Genomic DNA, 24418 nt, shown 5'->3' with positions numbered 1-24418 from the left:
ATAAGTTGCCACAAGAGCAGAGGGGGCAATAATTTCTGAAGGGAGGGGCCACTTCAAAAATTTTCAGAGTGATTGTGGTTTGCCCCAGAAGGGGCGTGGCTTTGGGCAGAAGGGATGGGGCCTTTAAATAGTGGCAGTTGAAAGGGCTCGTGCCTCCTCTGCAGCTCCCAAGCAACGAGTTAGCAGAGGCGGGAGCTGAGAGCCACTGCTGCTGGCTTAAATGCCAGCCTGCTGCCCTCTGTAGCCAGTCAGGTCCGGTGGCTAATCTTGCATCCTGTCACAGACCAGCTGAACTGATGAGGCTGCCTGGAGGCTAGTTCTGCTGATTCCTGACAGCACTGCAGAGAAGGCTTTTGGGGCTACACACAGGCTCACAACCTAAATGTGAGTCAATAATATAATACTGTTGCAAAAAAAAGAGAAACTTACTTCTGGGATGTATTAGCAGGAGCGTTGTAAGCAAGATGCAAGAAATAAGTCTTCCACTTTACTCAAATGGAGTCGCTGTCTAGTTCTGAACACCACGCTTTATGAAAGATGTGGACAAGTTGGAGAAAGTTCACAGGACTGTAACACAAATGAAGAAAGGTTTAGAACAGTAGCTCTCAACATTTCCAGGTGACTGTATCTCTTTCAGGAGTCTGATTTGTCTTGCGTATTGTCATGGGGCTGCTTTTCCTGCCCTCTCCAGAGGGCTGGGGTTGGACCCTGAATCTCTGTATATAAAGTCAGGTTAACACAGGACCCACTGGCCCAAGCCTCTATGCAAAGCCACTGGGAGGCCCTTTAAGGCTGGGCCCACTGACACAAATCACACCAACGCATCGTCACTGGTCGGGGTGGGGCTGCACCCCTGGTAAGGGATTTGGGCCCACCCTACTCCACCGGGTCCCAGTCTAGGGCCCAGTGAGTGGCAGGACGGCCCGCCACTCCCTCGGCGGGAAATCCAACTGAAATGCGCCAAGGTTCCCGGGGCAAGAGAGGCTGCTCCTGCAACCTCCTTGGGCCACTTCCTATCCGGTCTGATGGGGTGCCTTTTCACAAGCTCGTGGGGTCCTTCACATTCCCGGGGGCAGCTTCTCCTCTGTAGGCAGCCGTGGAGACGTCCCAATTGTCCCCGGCATCTTCACTGGCTTCTCCTGCGGCCGCTGGCTGATGCAGGTCAGGAGCTCCCTTCCTAGTTCATTCCCCTCTGTCAGTCAGCCCAGACTGAGCCTTTCCCCAGGCTTTTATAGCGGGGCTGCAGTCTGAGCATGTCTGGCAGGGCTGCGGGGGAAGGGCTTCTTTAGCCAGGTTACCCTGGCTAAACCCTCTGAGTTCAGTATGGGGCTGTCTCGCTCTGTCACAGGTACTTCCAAATTTCACCTCTCTTAAATTATTTACTTACAGAACCGACACAAAAATACAAAAGGATCACAGCACAATATAGAGATGCATTGATTACTTTCTCATTTTTGCCATAAAAATATAAAATCAATTGGAATAAAAATATTGTACTTACATTTCAGTGTATCGTAGGCATTGTCTGTATGAACTTTTAGTTTGACTCTTCTAATGCTTTTTCATGTACCCTGTTGTAAAACTAGGCCAATGTTTAGATGAATGATGTAACAACCCCTGGCTGAGAACTCTGGTCTAGAACACAGGACCAACAAGAACAGACTGAAAAATGAGGTTTCTTTAGTCTAGAATAGAAAAGATTGCAGAGGAACCTGATCAGAGTCTTAAAATAAATCAAAGATTGTTATAAAGAAGAAGGGGAGAAAGAAAACAATTTAACTACTGATGACAGGAAAAGAACTAATGGGATTAAACTGTAGCAAGGAGGATTTCAGTTTTGACAGTAGGAAGACTGGAAGCCATGTCTTTGGAGGTATTTAATAACAGGGTACACAAACACCTGTCATGGATGCTCCAGATAATACTTAATCCTGCCCCAGTCAAGGGGACTGGACTAGGCGGCCTATGAAGTTCCCTTCCAGTCCTACATTTCTAAGATGCTCTGTGGCCAGAATAGAGGGCAAAGCACTGATCATGAAGGATTTCTTGCTCTACTGAATATGTGAACACTCCCCTAAGTTAGAGGTAAGTTCTCTCCTCTGCTAATGTGTTCCATCCAGAGAAAGCAGTGTTCCTATTTGGACCGACTGTTGGAAATTATTTACAATTAAATAATGTTCTGATTTAACTCTCCTAAACGTGCATTTTTAATGGGATTAAAAGCACTGTATTTGATAGCACCTGTCCGAGTCAGGATGTGTTCTCTCACATTACTGCAATAAACAAAAACATTCCTTGTTTCTTAGCTGGTAGTCACATATACCTATGAAACCTCCCATTCATATTCAGCACTCGCACCTATCTGGGAAAGTCAGATCTGCGATAAACCAAGTCAGCCACTAGAGGTCAGGCTTTGAACAGGTGCTAAAAATTAAACAAAAACTGTTCCTCTCCAAATCTATGTTCTCTAGCCCCCATTATCATCTTATCTTCATCTCAAGCTCTACTTGACCACCTTCCAATCAGCCCAAAATTCTGAATTTGGATCAGGATTGGTCCATTGCAAAGACAGGGCGAGCTGTGGAATTTTGCTCTGGCTGTGCGATTGGACACAACATTGGTGAAAATTGCATTCAATCTGTCCATGGGAGTAGAGTGTCTGGATGTTCTCCTTAAGAGAAAAAAAAAAAAAAAAGCTTAAAAACGAGTGGTCCTGTGGCACCTTTAGAAACTAACAAAAAATATAGATAGTATCATGAGCTTTCGTAGGCTCAACCCACTTCTTCAGATGACAAATATGGAGCAAGAGCAGCACAGAGGGTCAAATGTAAAAGAGAGGAGAGGGGGGAGGAGAATTTTAAAAATCCTGTTAAGTAAAATGTCCATGCTAAATGAGACTAATAGAGTGGGCTGTAAGTGTCTGATACTTAGCTTTTGATTTCCTTTGGATGTTGATTATAATGGCCCATCCAAGAGAGGTCTTTGTTCAGTCCTTGACTAAATGTGTCAAATTTCCATATGAAGTCCAATTCTGCAGTTTCTCTCTCTAGTTGGTTCCATAAATTATTTTGTAAGAAAATGACCATTTTTAGATCCAGTTAGTGAGTGCTCAGGCAACTTAAAGTGTCCCCCCAACAGGTTTGTGTGTGTTACCATTTTGAATATCTGATTTGAGTCTATTAATACTTTGTTGTAGAGACTGTCCAGTTTGGTCAGTATACATGGCAGTATAAGTACATTACTGTTACTTGATGGCATAAATAATTTTGATGGCTGTGCAGTTGTATGGGCCTCTGATGTGGTTGCTTCTGTGGTTAGGTCCTGTGATGGTGTCGCCTAACAGATGCGTGAACAGAGTTGGCACCGGAATTGATTGCAGGGTTGGGTTCCTGGCTGAGTGTGGTAGAGGTGTGCTGCATGGGCTGGCTTTCATGTATCAAATTTGACACAGTTAGCCTCATTGCTCAATAAGGAGGAAAAGACACAAAAATAGAAAACGTGGAAGTGGCAGAGGTGCTAAATGGTTTCTTTGTGTTGGTGTTCACTCAAAAGATTGGTGGTTATTGGTCACCTAACATAGTGAATGCTATAGCAAATTGGGTAAGGTCAGAAGTTAAAATACGAAAAGAACAAATTAAAAATTGCTTGGAAAAGTGAAATGTCTGCAAGTCACCAGGGCCTGGCAAAATGCATCCTACAGTACTCAAGGAACTGATTCAGGAGGTCTCAACAACCTTTGAAAAGTCATGGAAGTCAGAAGAGATTCTAGAAGTCTAGAAAAGAGGCAAATATAGTCTCCACTCTATAAAAAAGGGAAATAAGGACAACCCAGGAAACTACAGACCAGTCAGTTTAACTTCTGTGCCAGGAAAGATAATGGTGCAAATAATTAGGATATGTCTAGACTGCATCCCTCTGTCGGCAGAGGGATGCAGATTAGGAAGGTCGACATTACAAATGACGCGGGGATTTAAATATCCTGTGCCTAATTTGCCAACTCAGCACTTTGTCAGCAAAAAGCGGCAGTCTAGAGGGGGATCTGTCGAGAAAGAAAGCCTTTTTCGACAGATCCCTTATGCATCCCTTCCTCACTGAGAGGAATACAGGGATGCTGAAAGAACACGTCCGCTTTTTCAGAAGCCGTTCTGAATAAGCAGACACATTTGCCATGTCCAATCTGCAGTCTAGACAACCTGAGATTCGGATGTGAATTTTAAAATGAGCTCAGTGAGAAAACCTCTCTTAAATTTGCTATAAGGCAGAAGAGATGAAAATAGCTATGTGACCTCATTATCCGATATAATTAAAGTTGCAAATCTAACTCTTGCCTTCTGTTTCTTCTACAAACGCCCTTCTGAAGCAGTATGATATTGGGCAGAAGTTTTCCATACTTAATGTCTGTCAATAAGTGATTTTTCTTGTCGTTTTTCTAAAGATTAAGCAAATATCATTGACTTTATTCAATCTAAGAGGGATTCTGCTTTCAAATGTATGCCTGAAGGTAACTAAAATTTCTGGGCTAGCTATTACCAATAATATTGCTCGTAGGAACATAGCTACTTGTACATGTTTAAGTGTCTGCAAAAATGGGCCTCACTAGACAGGTAGGCCCCACAGGCCAGGTCTGGTTCCCTCATTCACTCCCCCTCAAAAGGGAGTCCACAAGGGAAGCAAAGCTCTTCTGAATATTTGTGAAGTGTGGAAAAGACAAATAAGAGTGTTTCATCCTTGTACATTTCTAGGAAGATGAGGAGCTGTTCAGATGGGGAGGGGCGAGAGGAGAAGACAGAAAGGGGTGGAGTTTTATACTTGAATGCTACGCATGGAGAATGCTCAGCCCCAGTTGGAGCAATGGTACTGAACACACCGTTGTCAGTGTGTCACTGTGCAAGGAGCTATCTCTCAAGAAGACATAGTCCCCTAAACTCTGCTGCTATTTCAGCCTCAAGGCTATTAATTAATATATTTCTCCCCATATAAAACAGCAGTGCTTTGTAATAACCATAAACAGGAAAGGAGACCACATGGTAAGAACACATTAAAAATCCACACTGGAATTGTTTACACTCTTTTCTGGAAAGATATAGTGAATATACTGTACAGTAAAGGAGGGGGTCAATTTGAAAGAGCAAGACAGGAAGTAAAAACACCTAAGGGAAGTCAGGGTGAGAGGCATTCCTGGTCTCTGAATTTTGGAAAATACCAGCAGTTTGATAAAATTTGGTCCATTCAAAAAGGCAAAACTATTACATTTTCACAAGTGTTAAAAAAGCAAAGTTTTAACAAAAGGCCCCCCAGAGAACCCTACTCTTGCACATTAGTGCATTGCTACCAAGCTGCATTATTATTCATGTTCTCCAGAAAAAAGTTCCTAGAACCCATTACAAGAATGTAACATGAAGCAGAGAATTTTCTGATTCAGGCGCAAGGCAGTGGTATAAAGTCACACCCTGTGACATCAAAAGAATGTGAGTAAAGTTTCTTTACACACTATTACCTATAAACCTATCATTAATCACAACGTGTTTCAGTGTTACTATGCATTGTTACTGAGAAACTCAGGCTCTCCCTCATATCTTTAGCATTACAAGTCAACTGGAAAATTTGAAGACGGCTTCCTGACGTCATCATCATCACTGGGACTGCATTTTTGTAAGTACAAGATCAAAAGGTGTGTATATTTAGCAAAGAAGCACGGTTTATATGTGGCTTAAACACTTTTTGGGAGGGTTTAATAAAATAGGTTTTTCTGTTTATTCATAAACATAATTTCAAACAAAAGGCTCCCCTACATATAAATATTGCCCTTTTTAATTAAATTTTGACTGAGCAAAGAAATCATGCTTCATTGTCATGAAGAAGTTTTTGATGCTTGAAGACTACTCATCACTCATTTCTTTCAAACATGGTTTGTTCTTTTAATCTAAGGCTTTATCTACACAGCAGTGTTGATACTTATCTTATGTCGGAATAACATAATCCGCATCTACACACAAGCAGCTATGTTGACATAATGTTGAAATAATGCGGAGATGAAGAACTGCTTACTCTGACTCCTGTAACCCTCACTGTACGATGAGTAAGGGAAGTCGGGGGGGAAGAGTGCTCTCTCTCAAAATAACTGCTGTGTAGATATAGCTTATTTTGACTTTTGGCGCTTTTGACTTGAGCTACGCAATTAGCAGGGCTTGACAAACCCTGGCAAAAGCCACTCGCCAGCCCCGCACTGAGCATGCGCCAGACTGGCACTGTGCATGCGCCACTCGGAGCGACCGGCTGAAATCTACTCACCACGGGTGAGTAGATTCAGCGGTTTGTCAAGCCCTGGCAATTAGCATAGCTCAAGTTGAGTAGTTTATTTCGAGATTAGCCATGCAGTGTAGATGTGACCTAAGAAAAATCTGAAAAATACATTAAAAAATGGACCAAATCATTTTATTCTGAGAGTTCTGAATGAACAAGGTTTTTCACTGGAATAAGTGTGTTTGTAACCAAATAAGAGTCACAAACAACCATGCAGAGTCTAGCAAAAATTTCAGAAGCCAAGTCATTTATTGGCAGAGAGTAGCCAGGGAAACTTTTAGCCCCTCAGCAATCTGAAAAAGTTGAACAAGACTGGGGGGAAGGAAGAGAAGAATCCTCATAACAGAAGATCCATTTTTGCCTCAATTCTGGACACAAACTCATTTCTCTTTAGAAAGAAACACTGAACAGCTGACAGAAGTGAAGAAAAATGCTGAATTCTTGCAGGAGGAGATGCAGGCAGCATGTCATTATAAAATGGAAATTTGCCGGGGCACTGAAACAGACGATATTAGTTCTGCATAGAGTGCAACAGAAGCTTGATTGACTACAGCAGACAATCCCTGATATTTACATCCCTTTGGAAAGACAGCGCCTCCACCAATACAGTATCTCCCAACAACATGCTGCTTCCTTTAGTTAGCATTAGTTTAGAGAGAAAAGTGCCACGATTACCAAATCAGCAGCATCACTTCCTACTCGCTTTTGTGTTTTCCTTGGACAACCGCTCATCCCATCTTACTGATGTAATGTATATTGCACTTTTACTTGAGTATCATTTTGGGTGTAACACATATACACTGCTAGTTGATTACATCTTACAGGAGATCAGGATCTAATAGAAGATAGCTTTAAAAATATTGGGTTACTTAGAAATTATATACAGAAAGCCTTAATTTAACCACAATTCACCACAACTATTTCCCTAGTACCAGAAAGATATAACATCTTTGCTATAACACCCCGGATTACAATGTACGTGTGCAGCTGCCATTCACCCAATGAGTGAGGAAGGCTTATGAAGATGACTCAAGCTAAATTATGTCTCTTGAATGACAAACAAAACAAGGTATGCATAACTTTCCAAAGTGCAAGCATAACTGTGACCCGTGATGCTAATAGATGCTCTGCAGTGGCACAGTGTGATATGGGCTCATTCACACTTTGCCTGGAATGAGCTTGGGAAAGGATCCCACCATCTTCTTGTTGGGTAAAGAAGCCTGGATTTCTAGATTGATGAAGCAACTTAGCACAAACCACGGGGTCAGCCAGCAAGGCCCCTTGTCTCAGGGAGGGATTTAAGTCACCTGGGTGATGAAAAATCCCTGTCTATTCATCAACCTTCTGCCCCTTGGCTTTCCTGTGATGTTATAAATTCACTGGTTCTATGCATGCTATAGGTAGACAAGACTGAGTATCTAACAATATGAAAAAGCAAATATTTATAATATAGGTGTTCCTTTGAAAGCCTTAACAAGCACTCTTCTATGTATTTTTCATACATAATGAAGCAGTAAAAAGGGCACAAGCCCTTTCTACATATCGCTCCTTTGCAGGTCATTTACTGATGACCTCATGGGAGAAAACGATCACATATAGTATTATGTGGAAATTGACACATTTCAAAGCAACACTTTGGTCAAGTATTGCTGGTGCAAGTCACTGCTAGCCTGCTCCCATGAAATGCCTGTAGTAGTAATGTGGCAGCCAGTCCTGTACTGATGTCATTCCCACCAACCCTTCACAATCCGCTCTTATGAGAAGGGCGAGTGCTTCCTTAGAGATATTCCCTTTAGGCAAAACTAAACTGCAACATTCTGACGCATTGGATAGCTTTCTGAGGGAGGGCTGAAAGAAACACTATATATTCAGCTTCCCATGCCTGTGAATAGAAGCAAGCCAAGAAATACACTGAGTGCCAGACTTCATCCTCAAGCAGAACAAGGTACTTTAATTATTTCTATTGACTTCACATTTTCATTCTCCTGGATTCACTGTGGTGGTTAGCAAATGCATAGAAAGTATACATCGAGCAGATTTGAATGCAAGCAATATAATAAGGAATATATTGTAATGTGACAGGAGACACTGTCTGAAAGAGACAGTTAAGTTTAAAATTAAACTTTACAGAAAAATATACAGAAAGGTCAAATTCTACTGTGACCTACATAGATTTGGAAGAATGTTTTAAAATAATTGAGTTGGATATTGTCAATGTCAGTTTTTCAGAATGTTATTTATATTGTCAGAGTTGAGTGAAATTGAGGGTCAGTCAGAAAATGTTTTAATGACAGTAGATGTTGAGATTCAACTGTTCTCTAAACTGTTTAAATATACAAATTATCAACATCGAAATATACAAAGTCAATATTCTTATTCCTTTTACAGTTCATTTGTAACAAGCCTAATTTAAAAGTATAGATCACTGGATTCATACTCTAGTAAGTTCCCAGGCAGCATTTTTCTTACTTTGCCTCTCTGTAATTTTGATTATGATCGATAGAAATATTTGCTCAGCAGTGTGCGCTTCTTCCAGTGAAATCAATGTTTATCTAATACTTCCAAACCTGCTTATATTTTATGCAACTCCAATGACCGATGCATTAACCATGGCAGAACATGGCTCCGTGTATATATTACATTTATTGTATTCTAGTGTTATGTAAATCAAACCCATGCTCACCTAGACTGTAAGTTGCCTACTCAGAATTTGTGCTGTAACTACCACAATGAGGTCCTGTTTCATATGTAGGGCTTCAAAAGGTATTACAAATAATAACCCCCTCCGCACCCAAAAGGAATCTTTGCCCTGAAGAGCTGGATATCTTTTGATATGCATGATGAGTACCATACAGAAAAACAAATGTTTCGAATAAAGTACTGGGAAATAATCTGGAAAGTATCACAAAAGAGATAGGATTTCAGGTGATTTTTGAAAGACAAGACAGGAATTTGACACATATTAGTTGGCAGACTACCTTGCTCAAAATAGCAGCGTTCAGAAACATTTCTATGTTTTCTGAAGGGCTGATCAATTTGACCATATTTGTTTCTGATTTATTCCTTATTTACAACCATACCCATCAGAGGGATTATTGTTTGTGCATACAAACAAATATATCAGCTTCATTTAGTCCAGTACGCTGTCTCTAGCTGTGGCTAATACCAGATGTTGCAGAGGAAGGCATAGGAAGTCCTGCAGTGGCCAACAATAGAGTAATCTGCCATAGAGGAGTCTCTTCCCCCCCCCCCCCCCCTTTTTTCCCCTAACCAAGTTAGTTGACCACTCAGGGTTCTTTATATATGGCTGCAACTGTTACAATATTTTATCATGGCTAAAATAATTATTTAATATTCTAATTAACTATACATACATCTAATTCTCTCTTGAATTCTGCTAATTTCTTGATAACTCAGAGGTACTTGTGGTAATGAATTCCATGGATAGATTTGTGCATTGTATAAAGGTTTTTTCCCCTTTATGAATTTAAATTTATTACCATTCAATTATATTCCATGGTCCTTTGTTTTTCTATTATAAGAGAGAAGTGGTTCTATGGGTATCTACCTATTTCACAGATGAGCAAGTATTCACTGTACAATCAAGGAGTAAAAACTTACATGTGACTTAGATGGGCAATCATGTACTATGAATAACAAACAACAGACGGTTGAAGTGAGCAGCCCATAGATTCCTGGCAGGCTGAAATGCATTCCTCAAAGTCCCAGAGCTTCCTTCAGTTCGAAACAAAAGAAAATACTTCACACAGTGCATAATAAGCCTGCAGAACTCATTACCACAAGATATTTTTGTGTCACATCTGTAAGTGGGATCAATACGCTGTACCAAAGGCCTTCTAAAGAGGAAAGGCTTCAAACATACTTCAGAAAGGTCTCTATAAAGTAACACAAATAAGGGAAAAGTGTGACATGCTGAGGTCCAAACCACCATTTAGCTGCCTGTATAAAAAGAAAAACAACAACCCTAGCTCTCAGCTCTCAAACCACTTTAGCTTCTTCAGTAGGAAATAGGGTTGGGCAGCAATCACTAGCATTTTGCAACGAGCTGCCCGCTGAAGAGGTGTTTTCTTTTCTCTCACTTTCCAGGTTTCAAATAATGGAAGCTCTGAATGCAGTAAACACTGGCTTTGCCCTCGACCTTTTCAAGCATGAGTGCAAGACACAAACCAGCACAAATATCTTGTTTTCCCCTTGGAGTATTTCATCTGTCATGGCCACGGTGTACCTTGGAGCCAAAGGCAACACAGCAGCTCAGATGGCAGAGGTGAGCTGGGACTACAGTATGTCATCTTTGGAGAAATGCCACTGTTACTGAGTACAATGCATTGTACAATAGTTCTGTAGAAAGAACCACCCTAGTTTGACAGTTTTTAGATGTTGTTAAAGATAGTACTGTCTTTCTGGGAACAAGAGAAGTTTGCTGAGAGAGGCTGGAGTTTTATTGTTTCCTAAAAGACAAAATAAGACCAATATAAACAAAAGGGGAAATAAGAGAACAGCTAAGATAGCAAATGCAGAGTCTGTCCTTGGCTTTGACTTGCATTTGTAGCCTCATACAGGAGAAACACAAGCACAACACATGATTTTGTCAGTCACTATAAGAGAAGGAAAATTTCTACTAGTAATGCACACTGGAAAACATAATCCCAACATACATATAAAATGATGGGGTCAACTACGAGGGTGATACTCACTCCTTCCCCTTCTCATCTTTCAAATAGCTGGTATTCACATCCAAGTGTCTTTCTATTGCTCCCCAAAGGCTCTCTGAAGGACCCCAAGAGGGAGTGGATTTTGGCAACAGGGACAGGTTTCACTGTCCTTTTGCTGTTGTGCCTCTCCCCCAGCACTTCCAGATCACTGGACCCCTCACAGGTGCCAGACCTGGGCAGAAAGGGAGTCACCTTCTTTCACCAGCTGATTCCACTGAAGCTCTACTGCATTCAGAGCTTCAGGGTTTAGGCCCAGATGCTGGGCCCAGAGGCCAAGCAAGATAGAAACATGACCGGGGGCCCTGGTTTAGTTCCTGTTCCCCACAGCTAGGCCCTGGCAGGGAGAGGGGGGAGTGAGCCGCTGCCTCCTTAGCCAGGCCTCACTCAGACACCTGCCACGCTGCACAGAGACAGCATCTCTCAATTGCCAGTTGATGTGAGAAATAGCCCTGCCCAGGTGTGGCTGCTAGGTTGGAAGGGCTGGGAAGGGTGCAGCAGGAGTAAGAGCGAGCTTCCTCCCACCCCCCATCCCAGGTAATCCTGGCATCAGGGTTCTCAACTGTGTAATTGCACAAAGCTGAACACACTTGCCCCTTTCCCTGCCCTGAGCTCCCTGCTCTGCCTCCTCTCACAGTCCCCCCCTTACTCTCCATCACTCACTCTCCCACCCTCATTCACTTTCACTGGGCTGAGGCAGAGGGTTGGAATATGGGAGGGGGTGAAGACTTCAGATGTGGGTGAATGCTCAGGGTTAAGGCCTGAAATGAGAGGTTCAGAATGCAGGAGGAGGCTCTGGGCTGGGCAGGAAATTGGGGTGTGGGCTGGGAGTGAGTTGGCGTGCAAGAGGGGCTTCTGACTGGGGAGAGGGTGTTTGTGGTGTAGGCTCCGTCCTGGCAGCATTTACGTCAGGCACCTCCTGGTTGGTGATGCAGCAGGGCAAAGGCAGGTTCTTTACTTGACCTGGCTCCACATATTGCTCCTGGAAGCAGCCGGCATGTCCCTGAAGCTGCTAAATCCAGGCATCTCTGCAGGGTACGCTCTGCTCATGCCTGTAGGTTTTGTTCCTGCAGTTCCCATTGGCTTCAGTTTCCAGCCAGTGGGAACTGCATAAGCAGTGCTAGGATGGGATCACAATATGGAGCTTCCCTGGCCACCCCCCTCCACCTAGGAGCTAGAGCCAAATGCTAGTTACTTCTAGGAACTATGTGAAGACAGGGCAGGGCATTGCCAACGGAACACTACATTTTTCTGTTCTGCAACTCAGAACAGTAGATATCCACGTTTTCGGACAAAGAAAGAACTAAATATTTTTTGAGGTTGAATGTCTTATACTTGGGAGTTACTTAGCTTCTTTTGTCCAAGGATTTCCAAAGATGGCTAAACATCATTATCCCCAGTTTACAAAAAGGTAAAATGGGGGTATGAATTCAAGAGGTGCTGATCGCCAAAACTAAAGGCCAAAGCCAATGACCATTGAAATTAATGGACAGTTTTCCCCTTGATTTCTCTGGATCAATCCCTCAGCTTACATCTGCAATGCGATAAAAGACCCATTCAGTCTCGGATAGGAGCCTTTTCTCTGGGACCCCCATCCCTTACAGGTCCCAGAGCTCATGCTCTAAACCAAGCCCCAATGTCTACACAGCAGTTATACAGCCAGGCAGCCCAAACTCTGGAAGCCCGAATCAGTTGATCCCAGCCAGCCATAGTTTAACTGTGGTACTCTAAGTGACTAGCCTAAGATCACATAGCAAGTTGGGCAGAGGCAAGAACAGAACCAAGATCCAGGTCTCCTGACCTCGAGTCTTCTGCTCTAACTGTAAAATCTTACATAAACCATGATCAGTCTCTTACTGCCGCTATTTTGTTTGCAATTCAAATTGTAGGTGCTTCACTTTAGCAAAGTTGGAGGAGCTGGAGCTGCAACCATAAAACCACGACGAGCCTATTCCAAAATGGAGGAGCTTCTAACATATCCACGTATCACTAATAAAAAGGTATCTCCCCAAAACAAATGACCAACGTGTCCAAGCTATTAGCTATAGGCACGTTCATCTTTCTTTCAGACTGCCTTTCCTGTTTGAATACACTTTGGTTTGCCTTTTTCCTGTTAAATGTACACAATGAATGAGCATGCTATTCAGAGCGATTTCCTATAATACTTTCCCCAATACAATAAGAGAGACGCCATTTCCTTTTTATTTTTAATTGCAAAAGGTGTGATTTGTATTTCCTCATGCGAGGGACTCAGCAGAGCTGCCCCCATTATCCATGTTTCTTTGCCTTTCTCTCTTTTTAATTTGTGGGAGCTTTTCCCTTTCTTGTCATTGTTAAATTACTAACTAGTGAATATTAAAGTGTGCTCTCCATGGTTAAAGACACAATCTGTGTTGACAATAACATCATGGCTACTCTCACACATGTAATTGCAGTGCTGGGTGAAATTAAATTATTGGCTCATACAGGAGACATGTGGGTGAGACTTTTCACAAGGAGGGTTACTCTAAGTGTCAGTGACAATGCTGATGAAATGCATTGATGTGTTGAAATGTTTTGATATAGATTAAAGTTTTGATATAGATTAAAGTATGTGGGGGGCTGGATGCAAATGGGCATAAAATATCTTTAGAATCCTGTTGGAGAATATTTCTTCGGCACCGTTAGTAGACCTTTATCAGTCATTATCCTGTTAGATAGTGTGTGCTTGATTCATTATTGTTGGTCCAGGGAGAGCCCGCTATGCCAATAGGGTCTGCTGCAACTCTGTTAGGCTCCCACCAGGGAGGAGGAGAACTGGTCTTGTCATTAAAACCCTACCCAAGGAACCAGAACCTTTAAAGTGTGGCTGGTTACATAGTAACCCCAACAGTGGATCCTGCTTAACAGTTGTGATGAATCAGTGCATTCTCCAGCATGAGCATCACATAGCTAAGTCTTTACACGTTGTGCAGAAAATGTACTATTGCTATCTCTGTGAGTAGGCTTTGTTTTTTTAACAATCTTTTAAAATAACTTTATACCTAAGTCTTTTACATTACTCTCTCTTGTTCATGCTGTATTGGTAGTGTGACCATATTTGGAGTTTTACTGCTAAGTTTAGTGCCTCTCATTCACATCAAAACACAGTTAACAAGCAATTACTTGAGTAACTGTATAGGATATTACAGGCAACTGTCACTGGAGAAATTATGTGCAATATATAAGATTAAAAATTCTGACTCACTTACCCCAGAAATCATAGATGAATAACCAGAATATTTTTTCTTTCTGTCAAGGCCAATGTGGAGAACTCAAGCAACATCCATGCAGGGTTTCAGGCACTTAGCTTTGAAATTAACCAACCCACTAAAACTTACCTGCTTAAAAGTGTCAGCCAGTTATATGGAGAGAGATCATCACCTCTCAGTAAAGTAAGTGAAGCAGTTCATCAGTTTGTTTAATTGAGATACAGTCTTTATGATTGGTACAAACCATATAAGACCTACATACCAATTTTTTAAAATTATATCTGCAAAATGGTTTATTATCCATTAGGATTTATTTCCCATTGACTCTTAATAGAAACTCAGATAAAGATGACATGTGTACCTTTAATCTCATTTTCTGGATTGTACTGTATATGAACATAAACAATCATTGATGAATAAATGATTGATAACATATTTAATTACAAATATTTTTCTTCTTTGAACACAGAGCTTTATGCTCCTAGACCTGATCTATACTAGATCCAGCAGGCTGGCTTAAGATATACAACTCCAGTTACACAAAACAAGTAGCTGGAGGTGGCTTATGTTAAGCTGAGTTGTGGTGGCTTTCACACAGCAGGAGGCTGATGGGAGCATACGCGCCCATTGGCTTCACTTTCTCCTTGAGGAATATCAGACGCCAGTAGAAGCTGTCCTTAGCATTCAATTTATATTAGACCTGCTAAATTGAACGCTAGAACATAACCTCCTGAGGGTCGATCTCACAAGTGTAGATGTGTCATAACAGTGAAATGTGTCATCATATGAACTCCCTTTTCTGTCTGGCAGTAGCTGGCCTATATACATTCAGGTTGAACCTCTTTAGTCCAGCAACATTTGTGGTCCAGCATGATTTTAGTTGGCTGAATGTCCACTTACCTGGGTGTGGTGAAGTTTCCCGCAGTCCAATAAAGTTTTTTTACAGCCATCAGTCCTGACTCTCAGTGTTGTGCGCTGTTCTTTAGCTCTAATTTGCCCCTTAATTTCTGAGACCATGAAGCAGTGGAAACATTGGTAATGCTGCTAGACAATATTGACTTCCCATGGTCCAACAAATTGTTTAGTTTGGCACCAGTAATCTGAGGGTGCTGGACTAGAAAGGTTCAACCTGTATTGTCAAATAATATATAAGACTTTTTCCTCTCTCTGGCCTTGAAGGAATACTTACAATCAATCAAAAAGTATTACCGCACAGAGCCACGAGCCGTTGATTTCTTGGGAGCTGCAGAAGAAGTCAGGAAGGAGATCAATTCCAGTGTAGAATGCCAGACTGAAGGTGAGCTCAAGACTGTTATTTTACCATTTTCAAACAGAACAGCGTATATTTTCCCATAGGTGACTAGTGGTTGCCCATGCGGGGTGCACTGCCGCCCTATGAACCTGCTAAATTTTTAATTTCTAAAGACGGTGCCCCTATTTGCAGTCCAGAAGCCCTCCCTGCACTTCCTCACCCTGCAAACACTAGTCACCTTGATTTTCCCATTCTAAATTGATTACAAGGAAAGAGGGAAACACTGATTCATACTCTAACACACTGTATTTGAACTGAAACACAAAATGAAGACTACCTCATTGTTATAGTTGGAGGCAGGCAGATAACTACATTTAAAGGCTGAATAACACCGAATACAAAATGACATCTTCTTTCAGTTTTAACACTACCTCTATTACAGGGAAAAAACAAAGATGACGACTGCTTTCCATTTCCACAAATATTTATAGTAATGTAACCTTTATGTATTTGAAAGCAATAAGATACCCAAGTATTGAACCTGATATAAATACTTACATAGCAAAATGGGTTTCACTGTGTTTGGGCACCATGCAGAGTGTATGTGTGGGTTCGTTATCTGTCGTAAATAGTGTCTTGAAACAGTCAGATGAAAAAGGACAGCTGTTAACAGAAAAAGCACATTCTGCTGAATTTCCTGTGAGGGGTTAGTAGGCCTTTATTTTTCCAAAAATAGAAAGGGGCGAAGAAGTTCCAGCACCAGCTTGAGGTTCTGCAGCCAGTGTGATAAGCTCTGAGCCTCTTACATTGTTATACTGTATTTTTATCATGTGTAGGCCATACTCACCACTGTATCTGTAAGTTTCCCATAAAATTAGTTTCCTCTCTGGGAAGTCACACTCGATTTTTGTTTTAATTTTGACACATCCCAACTTCTTCCTTTTTTCTTCCATTTTCTTTCTGTGTCTCTAGGAAGAATTTTGATTAAGACTATCCACTGGGTTATTAAAAGTGAGAAGCAGGCGGAATAGGGCAAAGTTACTAAAGGGAACCACAGATTCCAGCCCAGTGTTTGAAGATATTTCACAATAGTCTCTTTAGTTATCTTACAATTATTGTCTCAAACAGTGGATATTCCAAAACTCGATTCCTACATTTACTTCAAGCTGTATAGCTGTACACATATATGACTGTCTTCACTGTTTCCTAAAGGTAAAATCCAGGCCCTATTGCCTGCCAAGTCTCTTGATTCACTCACCAAGCTGGTCCTAGTCAATGCTCTCTACTTCAAAGGAAACTGGGCAAAGAAATTTAAGGATGAATTTACAAAAAAGCAACCTTTCAGAATGAACAAGGTATGTGACTAAGCCATGACATGACATAAGAACAACCATACTGGGTCGACCAAAGGTCCATCTAGCCCAGAATCCTGTCTACCGACAGTGGCCAATGCCAGGTGCCCCACAGGGAGTGAACAGAAACCCTAAGTCATATATATTAGTGGGCTGGGACAAGGAACAAAGCTAGGGAGAGAGCTCAGTCGCGCCATAGTCAATGAACACAGAGAGGAACACACAGTATACAAGTGAAACTGGGCTCAGGCTCAGGCTTGCTGACTCAGTGCCAACTGCCTTGGGGCCCAGTGATTCAAAAGGCCCAGAGCTTCCATCTGCCACCGCTTCAACAGAAGTGGTGACCAGAGCAAAGGCCCTTTAAATTGCCGCCAGAACATGCTCAAGGCAGTTCTGAGTGTGCCGGGCGGAGGGGTGTGGCGTGCTCTGAATGGCACTGAGGATTCGTCTCCCTCGCCCCTTCTGGGGCCTGGCAAGTCTGTCGGCCACCCTGCGTGTACGCAGCCACATCAGCTTAGGATTCGTGGGACTCAAATCAACTGACCTGTGTCAGAGAACCTGTGCTTGGCATCCACATTACGTTTTAGCCCCAGGTTAAGAATTTTCTGACCCTTGCACCTAAGGCTCTGACATCCACAAATCACCATACAGACCTGAGCCAAGGGAAATGTTTCCCAAAGTGACGAATGTCCCCATTGTTGACACCTGAGCCTTTTGCCCAGTTTCCTAACTGTGGGTGTGTCACTGATGGGCCTCAGGTACCCCTAAGGCATATAGGAGTACATCAGCTGCATAGTGAGCTCCTTTGGCAGCTGTCAGTAAAATGGATGCAGTCTGAGAAAGCTTTATAGTAGGGGTGGGAAACCTAAGGCCTGGGAGCCAGATGCAGCATCTGGCTTGCCTGGATCTGGTCCCTAAGGCCCAGAGTTCTTCTTCCCCCCTCTCCCTCCCCAGCATTGGGGAGCCCACATTGGTGAGGGGTGGGGTTTTTTTGTTTCTCACTTGTGAGCAGTCCCCTGCTGATTTTAATGTGGGTCAGTGACCCCTGACCCAAAAAATGTTCCCCACCCCTACTTTATACAGAACTACTGTCTAGTCTGAGAACTGGACTCTCCAGCTGTAAGCTGAGTCACAGTTACAGGAAAACACCCGTGTGCACCTGTTCTGAGGAGAATTAGGGCATCGATCTCCAGGGCTGTCAAACTATAACAAAGCTTTGCAATTATTAATGTTTCAAAGGAGATGCTTTGTGCTATTATTTGTTTGTTTCTTTTATTTATTTTTGTCTGTTTTGAAGTTTGACACAAAATGAAGGTACCAGAAGAAAAATACACACTCCAGCCTGGCTGCTCTGTCCTCACACAACCCTATTGCACACTTGTGCCCCAGCCTGGATCCCCAAAACACACTCTGTACTGCCTCATTTCTGGCTCCACTCCAGAACTTAGACCCAAAGCTCTGAGCCTCTACATCCCCTCCCACACTCTAATCCCTTCCTGAGCCCAGTGGCATACTCCAAACCCCTCAGCTTCAGCCACCAACCAGAAGCCCACTCCCACAACCTGATCTCCACATTTCTGACCCCATCCCAAAGCCTACACCCCCAAGCTGAAGCCCTCACCACTTCCTTCAACCAAATACCAGCAGCCAGCTTGGTGAAAATGAGCAAGTGCATAAGGGTGGGGAGAGCAAGTAACAGAGAGAGGGCCTCAGCAATGGGGTGGGGCAGGGAGCTGGGCAAATCTGTTCAATTGTAGGTGAGAAGAAAGTCTGTAATCCTACCCTAGGTTCCACTTTATTATGGGCTGGGTCCCTGTGGCACAACAGGATCCTGAGAGCCTGACTCTGATCTCTAAGGGTATGTCTACATTGTATTCCTCCTTCGAGAGAGGAATGCAAATGCTGACAAGCGAAATTGCAAATGGAGCGCAGATTTGAATTTCCCATGCTTCGTTTGCATAATCATGGCTAGCCGCTTTCCCGAAATAGCATATTTCGAGAAAAACGTGGTCCATGCAGGGTTATTTTGAAAAGAAACCCTTCCTTCGAAATAACCCTTACTCATCAGGGTTTCTTTTTGAAATAACTCTGCGTGACTGTGTTTGTTTTCTTAAAATATGCTATTTTGGGAAAACGTCTAGCCGTGATTATGCAAATGACGTACGGGAAATTCAAATCCGCGCTTCATTTGCAATTTCGCTTGTCTGCGTTTGCTTTCCTCTCTCAAAGGAGGAATGCAATGTAGACATACCCTAGGATAGCATATTTGCAGTGTGCACACAAAGGGTGGTTGGCTTTAACCCAGGCTCAGAACTGGGCTTAAAATGTTGTGTAGGCACAACATCAGTGTTAAAACTGACAGATTGAAATATCAGTATAAATAGCGAACGTGAAATTGGTTCTATGAAATTTAACCTGTCTAGTTGGAGGTAACACAGGCAAGATAATGTAACATTTTAAACCATATTGTTTTAATCTAATTTTTAAATGCCATTTGTCCTCCTTTGCCTTGTTACAGCACACAAGTAAGCCAGTGCAGATGATGTGCCAGAGAGAAAAATTTAATTGGAACTACATAAAAACAGTGCATGCCCACGTCATTGAGCTTCCGTATGTCAATAATGACCTCAGCATGCTCATACTGCTACCCGATGACATCAATGATGATACCACTGGCCTAGAAATGGTAAAGAAATAAATCATATTAAAAGGGGAAATTCAATTGTTTTTATATCTTAGATAAGGTGTGGGGAACTTCAGGTCTGGATCTGGACCCCCAAAGTTACCCCCAACAATAGGGAACCCATGCTAGAGCTCCAGCCCTACAGCACACAAAATCTACTAGCCTTGGCCCCCATAGGGTCTGCTATGCAAGGGGAATGTAGGGAGTGTCTTTCTTCTTCTCAGTCAGTGAGAAGTTTTTTGTTTTTTGTTTTTTGTTTTTTAAATTTTTCACTTGTATGCAGCCCCCAACTGATTTTTCTGTCTTAGGTGTATACATGACCGCTGTCTTATGGCAAGTCAAACTATATTCTTTTATTAGGAATGGGTGAAAAGATCTGATCGGCAAAAAAAGACAGATCTAAAACGTTGTCTAATACTCGGAGAGTCTGAGCCTTTTGGACTTTGACAGTATTGTCATAGACTGAGCAATTTTTTTCACTTCTTGCTGTCATCCAGTCCTAAAAGCAAAGTCACAAAATCCTTCAAGAAAGGCAGTTCTTTCAGCCCAAGCAAAGCCAGAGACAATTAGAACCCTTGACAAAAAGCCAGCAAAGGTGGGGATGCTTCACATCTGATCTCTACATCCGGGAAGGTTTCCCCAGCACTAATCTATTATGACAGTAATGCCTGCAGCAACCATGTACTAAGCCTGCAGGCCTTCCTCAGGCAAGACTCCCATTCACTTTAATTGGAGTTTTGATGGGGGAAGTTCTGCTGCATTCTAAAAAGGGATGATGGAAATGCCATCTACTTCCTGCTTCCTTTCTGGCTCCCCTCTTGAGGAAACCAGTCCCTAGGTGGCCAGGTTTTCAAATGTATTTTCATAGAATAAATATTTTAAATAAAGAAATAGATCACTTCAGAGCAACTCGGTTAACCAGCAGGGATGAGACATATGTGTCACTAATGAACTTTTCTGGCATTTGCATTCAGAGAAGCCAGCATGCCAAAGGCTCTATCAGATACAACAATAGAGTAACTGGGCTACTATCATGTAATACAGGACTCAGGTGGTAAATATTTGTAATGTAACAGAAGCAAAGGTATTCAATATAGGGAAGTATTCAATAAGGGAAGGAATTTTTGTATTCCTGATGTAATTTTTTTATTCTCTTTTTTTAATTACCTGTAGCTAGAAAGAAACTTGACGTACGAGACATTATCCAAATGGACCAGCTCAGAAGCAATGGAGAAAACTGAAGTGGATGTGTATCTGCCCAGGATCAAAATGGAAGAGAGTTATGATCTCAACTCCACTCTGAGCAGCATGGGGATGCGAGATGCTTTCAGTGAGGGCCGAGCTGATTTCGGAGGGATGTCTGAGAAAAATGATCTGGTTTTGTCAAATGTTTTTCACAAGTGCTTTGTGGAGATCAATGAAGAAGGCACCGAGGCTGCAGCAGCTACTTCAGCTGCTATGATGTCACGAAGTCTCATTTCTGCCATTCAGTTTGTAGCAGACCACCCTTTTCTCTTCTTCATCAGGCACAATAAAACAAAGACCATCCTCTTCTTTGGCAGATTCTGCTCTCCGTAAATACTCACATTTTGTTGCTAAATAGGATCTTGCAGCAGCAGAAACATCACCTCACATGTCTAAATAGCTTGGGTAATTTTTCTTCAGTTTCCTGTATTCTTGGACAATCTTTGTAAGTTGTGGAACAGAAAATACTGCAAATAACTGAGAAGTTTGCTTTTCTGTTTATGTGGTTAGAAAACTTGATAATTATAATAGTGGGCTGTGACTTTTAAGTGCTCAGTAAAAATGCACTGGTTACTTTTTCCAATTATGAAAATTGTACTCTTAGTATAAGTATAAAGCAGAAGACCAAGTTTGGTATAAAGAAATACGACTAAGGAATAAGACAATTACTTCTGTGTAGGCATGCAAAGAATACATAAGGGGCCGGATTTCCAGTAGGTACATACGGGAAACCTCTGTCCCCCACCCCCCAATGAATGGGGTGTCAATGAAGATAGGCCAGTTATACCAGATGAGGATGTGGCCCAAGGTCTCAATTGACTTTACACAGACATGACTAGAAATACAATAAAACTGTTGGAATGTAAATATTTTGTACTCTGTACATTTGTACTGGCATTTTTTTCTAGTTGCAAACTGCTTGCAAGAGTTCTTGTTCCTCTGCAGGCAATATGCCAATGGGCAAGTGCTGTATAAGTAACAACTATGTAAAATATAAGAAATAAAATGCATTTTCTTACAACCATCCACTTTATAATAATTTTACTTTCAAACAACATCATACTAGGGTCTAATTCTCTGCTGTGTTCTTCTAGTTCTATGATGGAGCAACTTCACTGAAATCAATGGAGTCACACTGGTGTAAACTAGGGCAATGAAGAATCAGGCCCTAAATATTTGTGTTTAACTATCTTGCAGTATGTTTATGCAGAACCCATATCTTCATACATTTTGCTTTTGGAGCTGTTTGTTCAGTTTCAGCAACCAGTTACAGTGGAATAAAATAACTAGAAGCATAGAGCTTTTGGAGCAGTTTCTGCATTTTCTGAGAATGCTCCTCATTCCTTGAATTCAGTGAAGAGGTTAAATAGCTAAACTAACAAACTCTGGCTACGTCTACACTACAAGGTTTTTGCGCAAAAACCCGCAGAGTGTCTACATCTCAAGCACGTTCTTGTGCAAGTAAATTGGCAGAAGAGAGGGCTTTTGCAGGTAGAGTTATTCCTCTCCCCATGAGGCATAACTCCTTTTTGTGCAAGAGTTCTTACACAAAAAGGCAAGTGTGGATGTTCCACGGGGGTTTCTTGTGCAAGAAACCCATACTGGGAAAAGCACGGGGGTTTCTTGCGCAAGAGCGTACATGCAGTGTGGACACTCTCTTGTGCAAGAGCACATCGCTTTTGTGATGCACTTTGAGGTGTGGATGCATTTTTGTGGAAGAAGTTTTTGCGCAAAAACCCTACAGTGTAGACGAAGCCTCAGTGTATATTCAAAATATAACTGCCTGCAAGCACTTCAGAAGTCCCTGCTTCTAGGAAGCAACACACACTTTTTCCTTTGGTTTTCTTTCCTGAATGGGAAAAGAACAAATGTGAAATGACATTACATAAGGGTTTGTTTATTTTATTATACTCACCATGACTGCACAAACACATTCAATCAAAATACTACCCAACTGTATTTAACAAGAGAAAGTTGAATGCTAAAATGTAACCTCGGGGAAGTCCATATCATACTTTAGGTCTACATGGACAGAGTTTTTAGAAAAGTGCTCCCTGATACAGCTAATGACCTATAGAGGGCCAGCCTCTTCTGGGTGAAGGTACTTGGGCATTTCAGAATTCCTTTTCTGCTATCTCGGAGAGAGGGACCTCTAGGCTGGACACGCGTTATTAATTTTCATGCTAAATCTCAGCATGAGACAAAAAAAAGTTGACTTTTTAAAAAACATTTCTACAGTTCAGTATCCAGTGCACGGAGCATGGATCAGTTTGTGCACCAAGAGGTGTTCTTTAGCCTAGCCTTCAAATTAAAAATGGATACTAGCCCACAGGTGATGAGATACCTGGGCCTGTGGTGCCCATGCGCCAGCAACATTCTGGAATGTGGACCTGGCTCCACCAGTGTTTGGCCTTATATATTGTCCATAGAACAAACTGGGGCAGCTGCCAAGGCCCCATGCTTTGAGGGGCCCTGCGCTATAGAGAAGCATGGTCCAGGGCAGCCTGGAGAGTTAGTGGGGATTCTGACATTGGCAGCAGCGAGTGACCCGGCTCCTAGCCTGCCCTACTCCACCTCTTTTTGCCCCTGCTCTATCTCTTCCTGCCCCTGCCCTGTCCTCTCCCCACCCCCATGCCACCCCCTTTTGTAAGGCCATGCCCTGAGTCTTTCCAGTGTTGTCCCCCAAATGATGCCAGGAGTTGCCAGAACCAGGCTCCCTGCTAGCTCACAGACCACTTTGGACCCCTTTCCCCTGATGTGCAGAGCTTCCCAAAGGATGGGGCTCAGGGAAGTTGCTTTCCTCTATCCTATGGAAGGGACAACTCTATTTGGATCCATTTTGGCACCACCAAAAATAATGCAAACGCAGTGCTTATGTGCTAGCCGTCATCCTTCATTGCACACGGCAACCACGAATGCCTTGAATTGGAGAGACATTTCCAACCTGGTAGTACTTTAGCACTCATGCCATGCATTTTTTGACAAGTCCGTTTTGGAAATATTACACCCTCCACTTAAGCACCTGGCATTTGTCACTGTGGGAAAATTAATATCAGGCTCAATTCAATTTCTCCACTGGCAGAACAGTGTCTATAGTCCTGGTTGTTATAAATGAAGATGGTGGAGTCACAAAGCCTAATTGATCCCTGCATTACACAGCGTTTACACTGATAATGCTCAGCTGAAATCATGCTACAATGGCATCACACTGGAATAATGCAGTGGAGAATCAGGCCATGCAATCCTCCCATCCAGAAAAAAAAAACACCAGACAATAGACATTTGTGTTAATTGGAGTAAATTAAACACTAACTGCCCTTACTTTTTTTAAAAAGTCTCATTGGCACCAGATAGAGTTGCAATAGACATCACCAGCCATTTATATAGCAGGCCATTTTGTGGTATTTTTGCTTATGACTAAAATACCAGATGTTATAAGATCACCGTATTCATTTTATAAATCGCTAAGATTGCTATTGAAAATGCAGATGATTAGTCAATAAATCATGTCAAACTGTACAAGAAAAAGTTCTGGAAACCTGTAAGTTTAGATGGGGAAACATATTGGGCACTGGAAGTGGAGAAAGCAGTCTAGAAGAAGTAAAGTGAACTCCAATCATTTT

The 24418-nt window shown here is 42.2% G+C and overlaps 2 protein-coding genes and 1 long non-coding RNA gene across 3 annotated transcripts in view; 2 read left to right on the top strand and 1 right to left on the bottom strand.

Annotated features, from left to right (window-relative positions):
• Positions 1 to 24418, top strand: part of LOC102449420 (serpin B6) — a 137278-nt gene that overhangs the window by 71580 nt on the left and 41280 nt on the right. The window lies entirely within an intron of this gene.
• LOC142827194 (uncharacterized) lies at positions 460 to 11319 on the bottom strand. The gene is made up of 3 exons (XR_012901693.1): positions 11019 to 11319; positions 9925 to 10772; positions 460 to 567 (listed from the first exon to the last, which is right to left on the bottom strand). It is a non-coding gene; the product is annotated as an uncharacterized LOC142827194 (long non-coding RNA).
• On the top strand, positions 10421 to 21819 carry LOC102450068 (serpin B10). The gene is made up of 7 exons (XM_006115558.4): positions 10421 to 10588; positions 12923 to 13033; positions 14312 to 14446; positions 15443 to 15560; positions 16728 to 16870; positions 19386 to 19553; positions 20724 to 21819. Exons 1-7 carry the CDS (start codon positions 10421 to 10423, stop codon positions 21126 to 21128), a joined length of 1248 nt encoding a protein of 415 aa, XP_006115620.2. The 3' UTR covers positions 21129 to 21819.

Source organism: Pelodiscus sinensis, chromosome 2, assembly GCF_049634645.1.
Source record: "Pelodiscus sinensis isolate JC-2024 chromosome 2, ASM4963464v1, whole genome shotgun sequence".
NCBI classification, from domain to species: domain Eukaryota; kingdom Metazoa; phylum Chordata; order Testudines; family Trionychidae; genus Pelodiscus; species Pelodiscus sinensis.
The sequence above is the reverse complement of the archived record's forward strand: the minus strand, read 5'-3'. Positions and strand labels throughout refer to the sequence as shown.

Excerpts from the sequence above, each read along its gene's own strand:
- LOC102450068 (XM_006115558.4), top strand. The coding sequence starts at position 10,421 with ATGGAAGCTCTGAATGCAGTAAACACTGGCTTTGCCCTCGACCTTTTC. Across the intron at positions 13,034-14,311 it reads CACGTATCACTAATAAAAAG|GCCAATGTGGAGAACTCAAG; the intron begins GTATCTCCCCAA and ends CTTTCTGTCAAG. Across the intron at positions 15,561-16,727 it reads TGTAGAATGCCAGACTGAAG|GTAAAATCCAGGCCCTATTG; the intron begins GTGAGCTCAAGA and ends TGTTTCCTAAAG.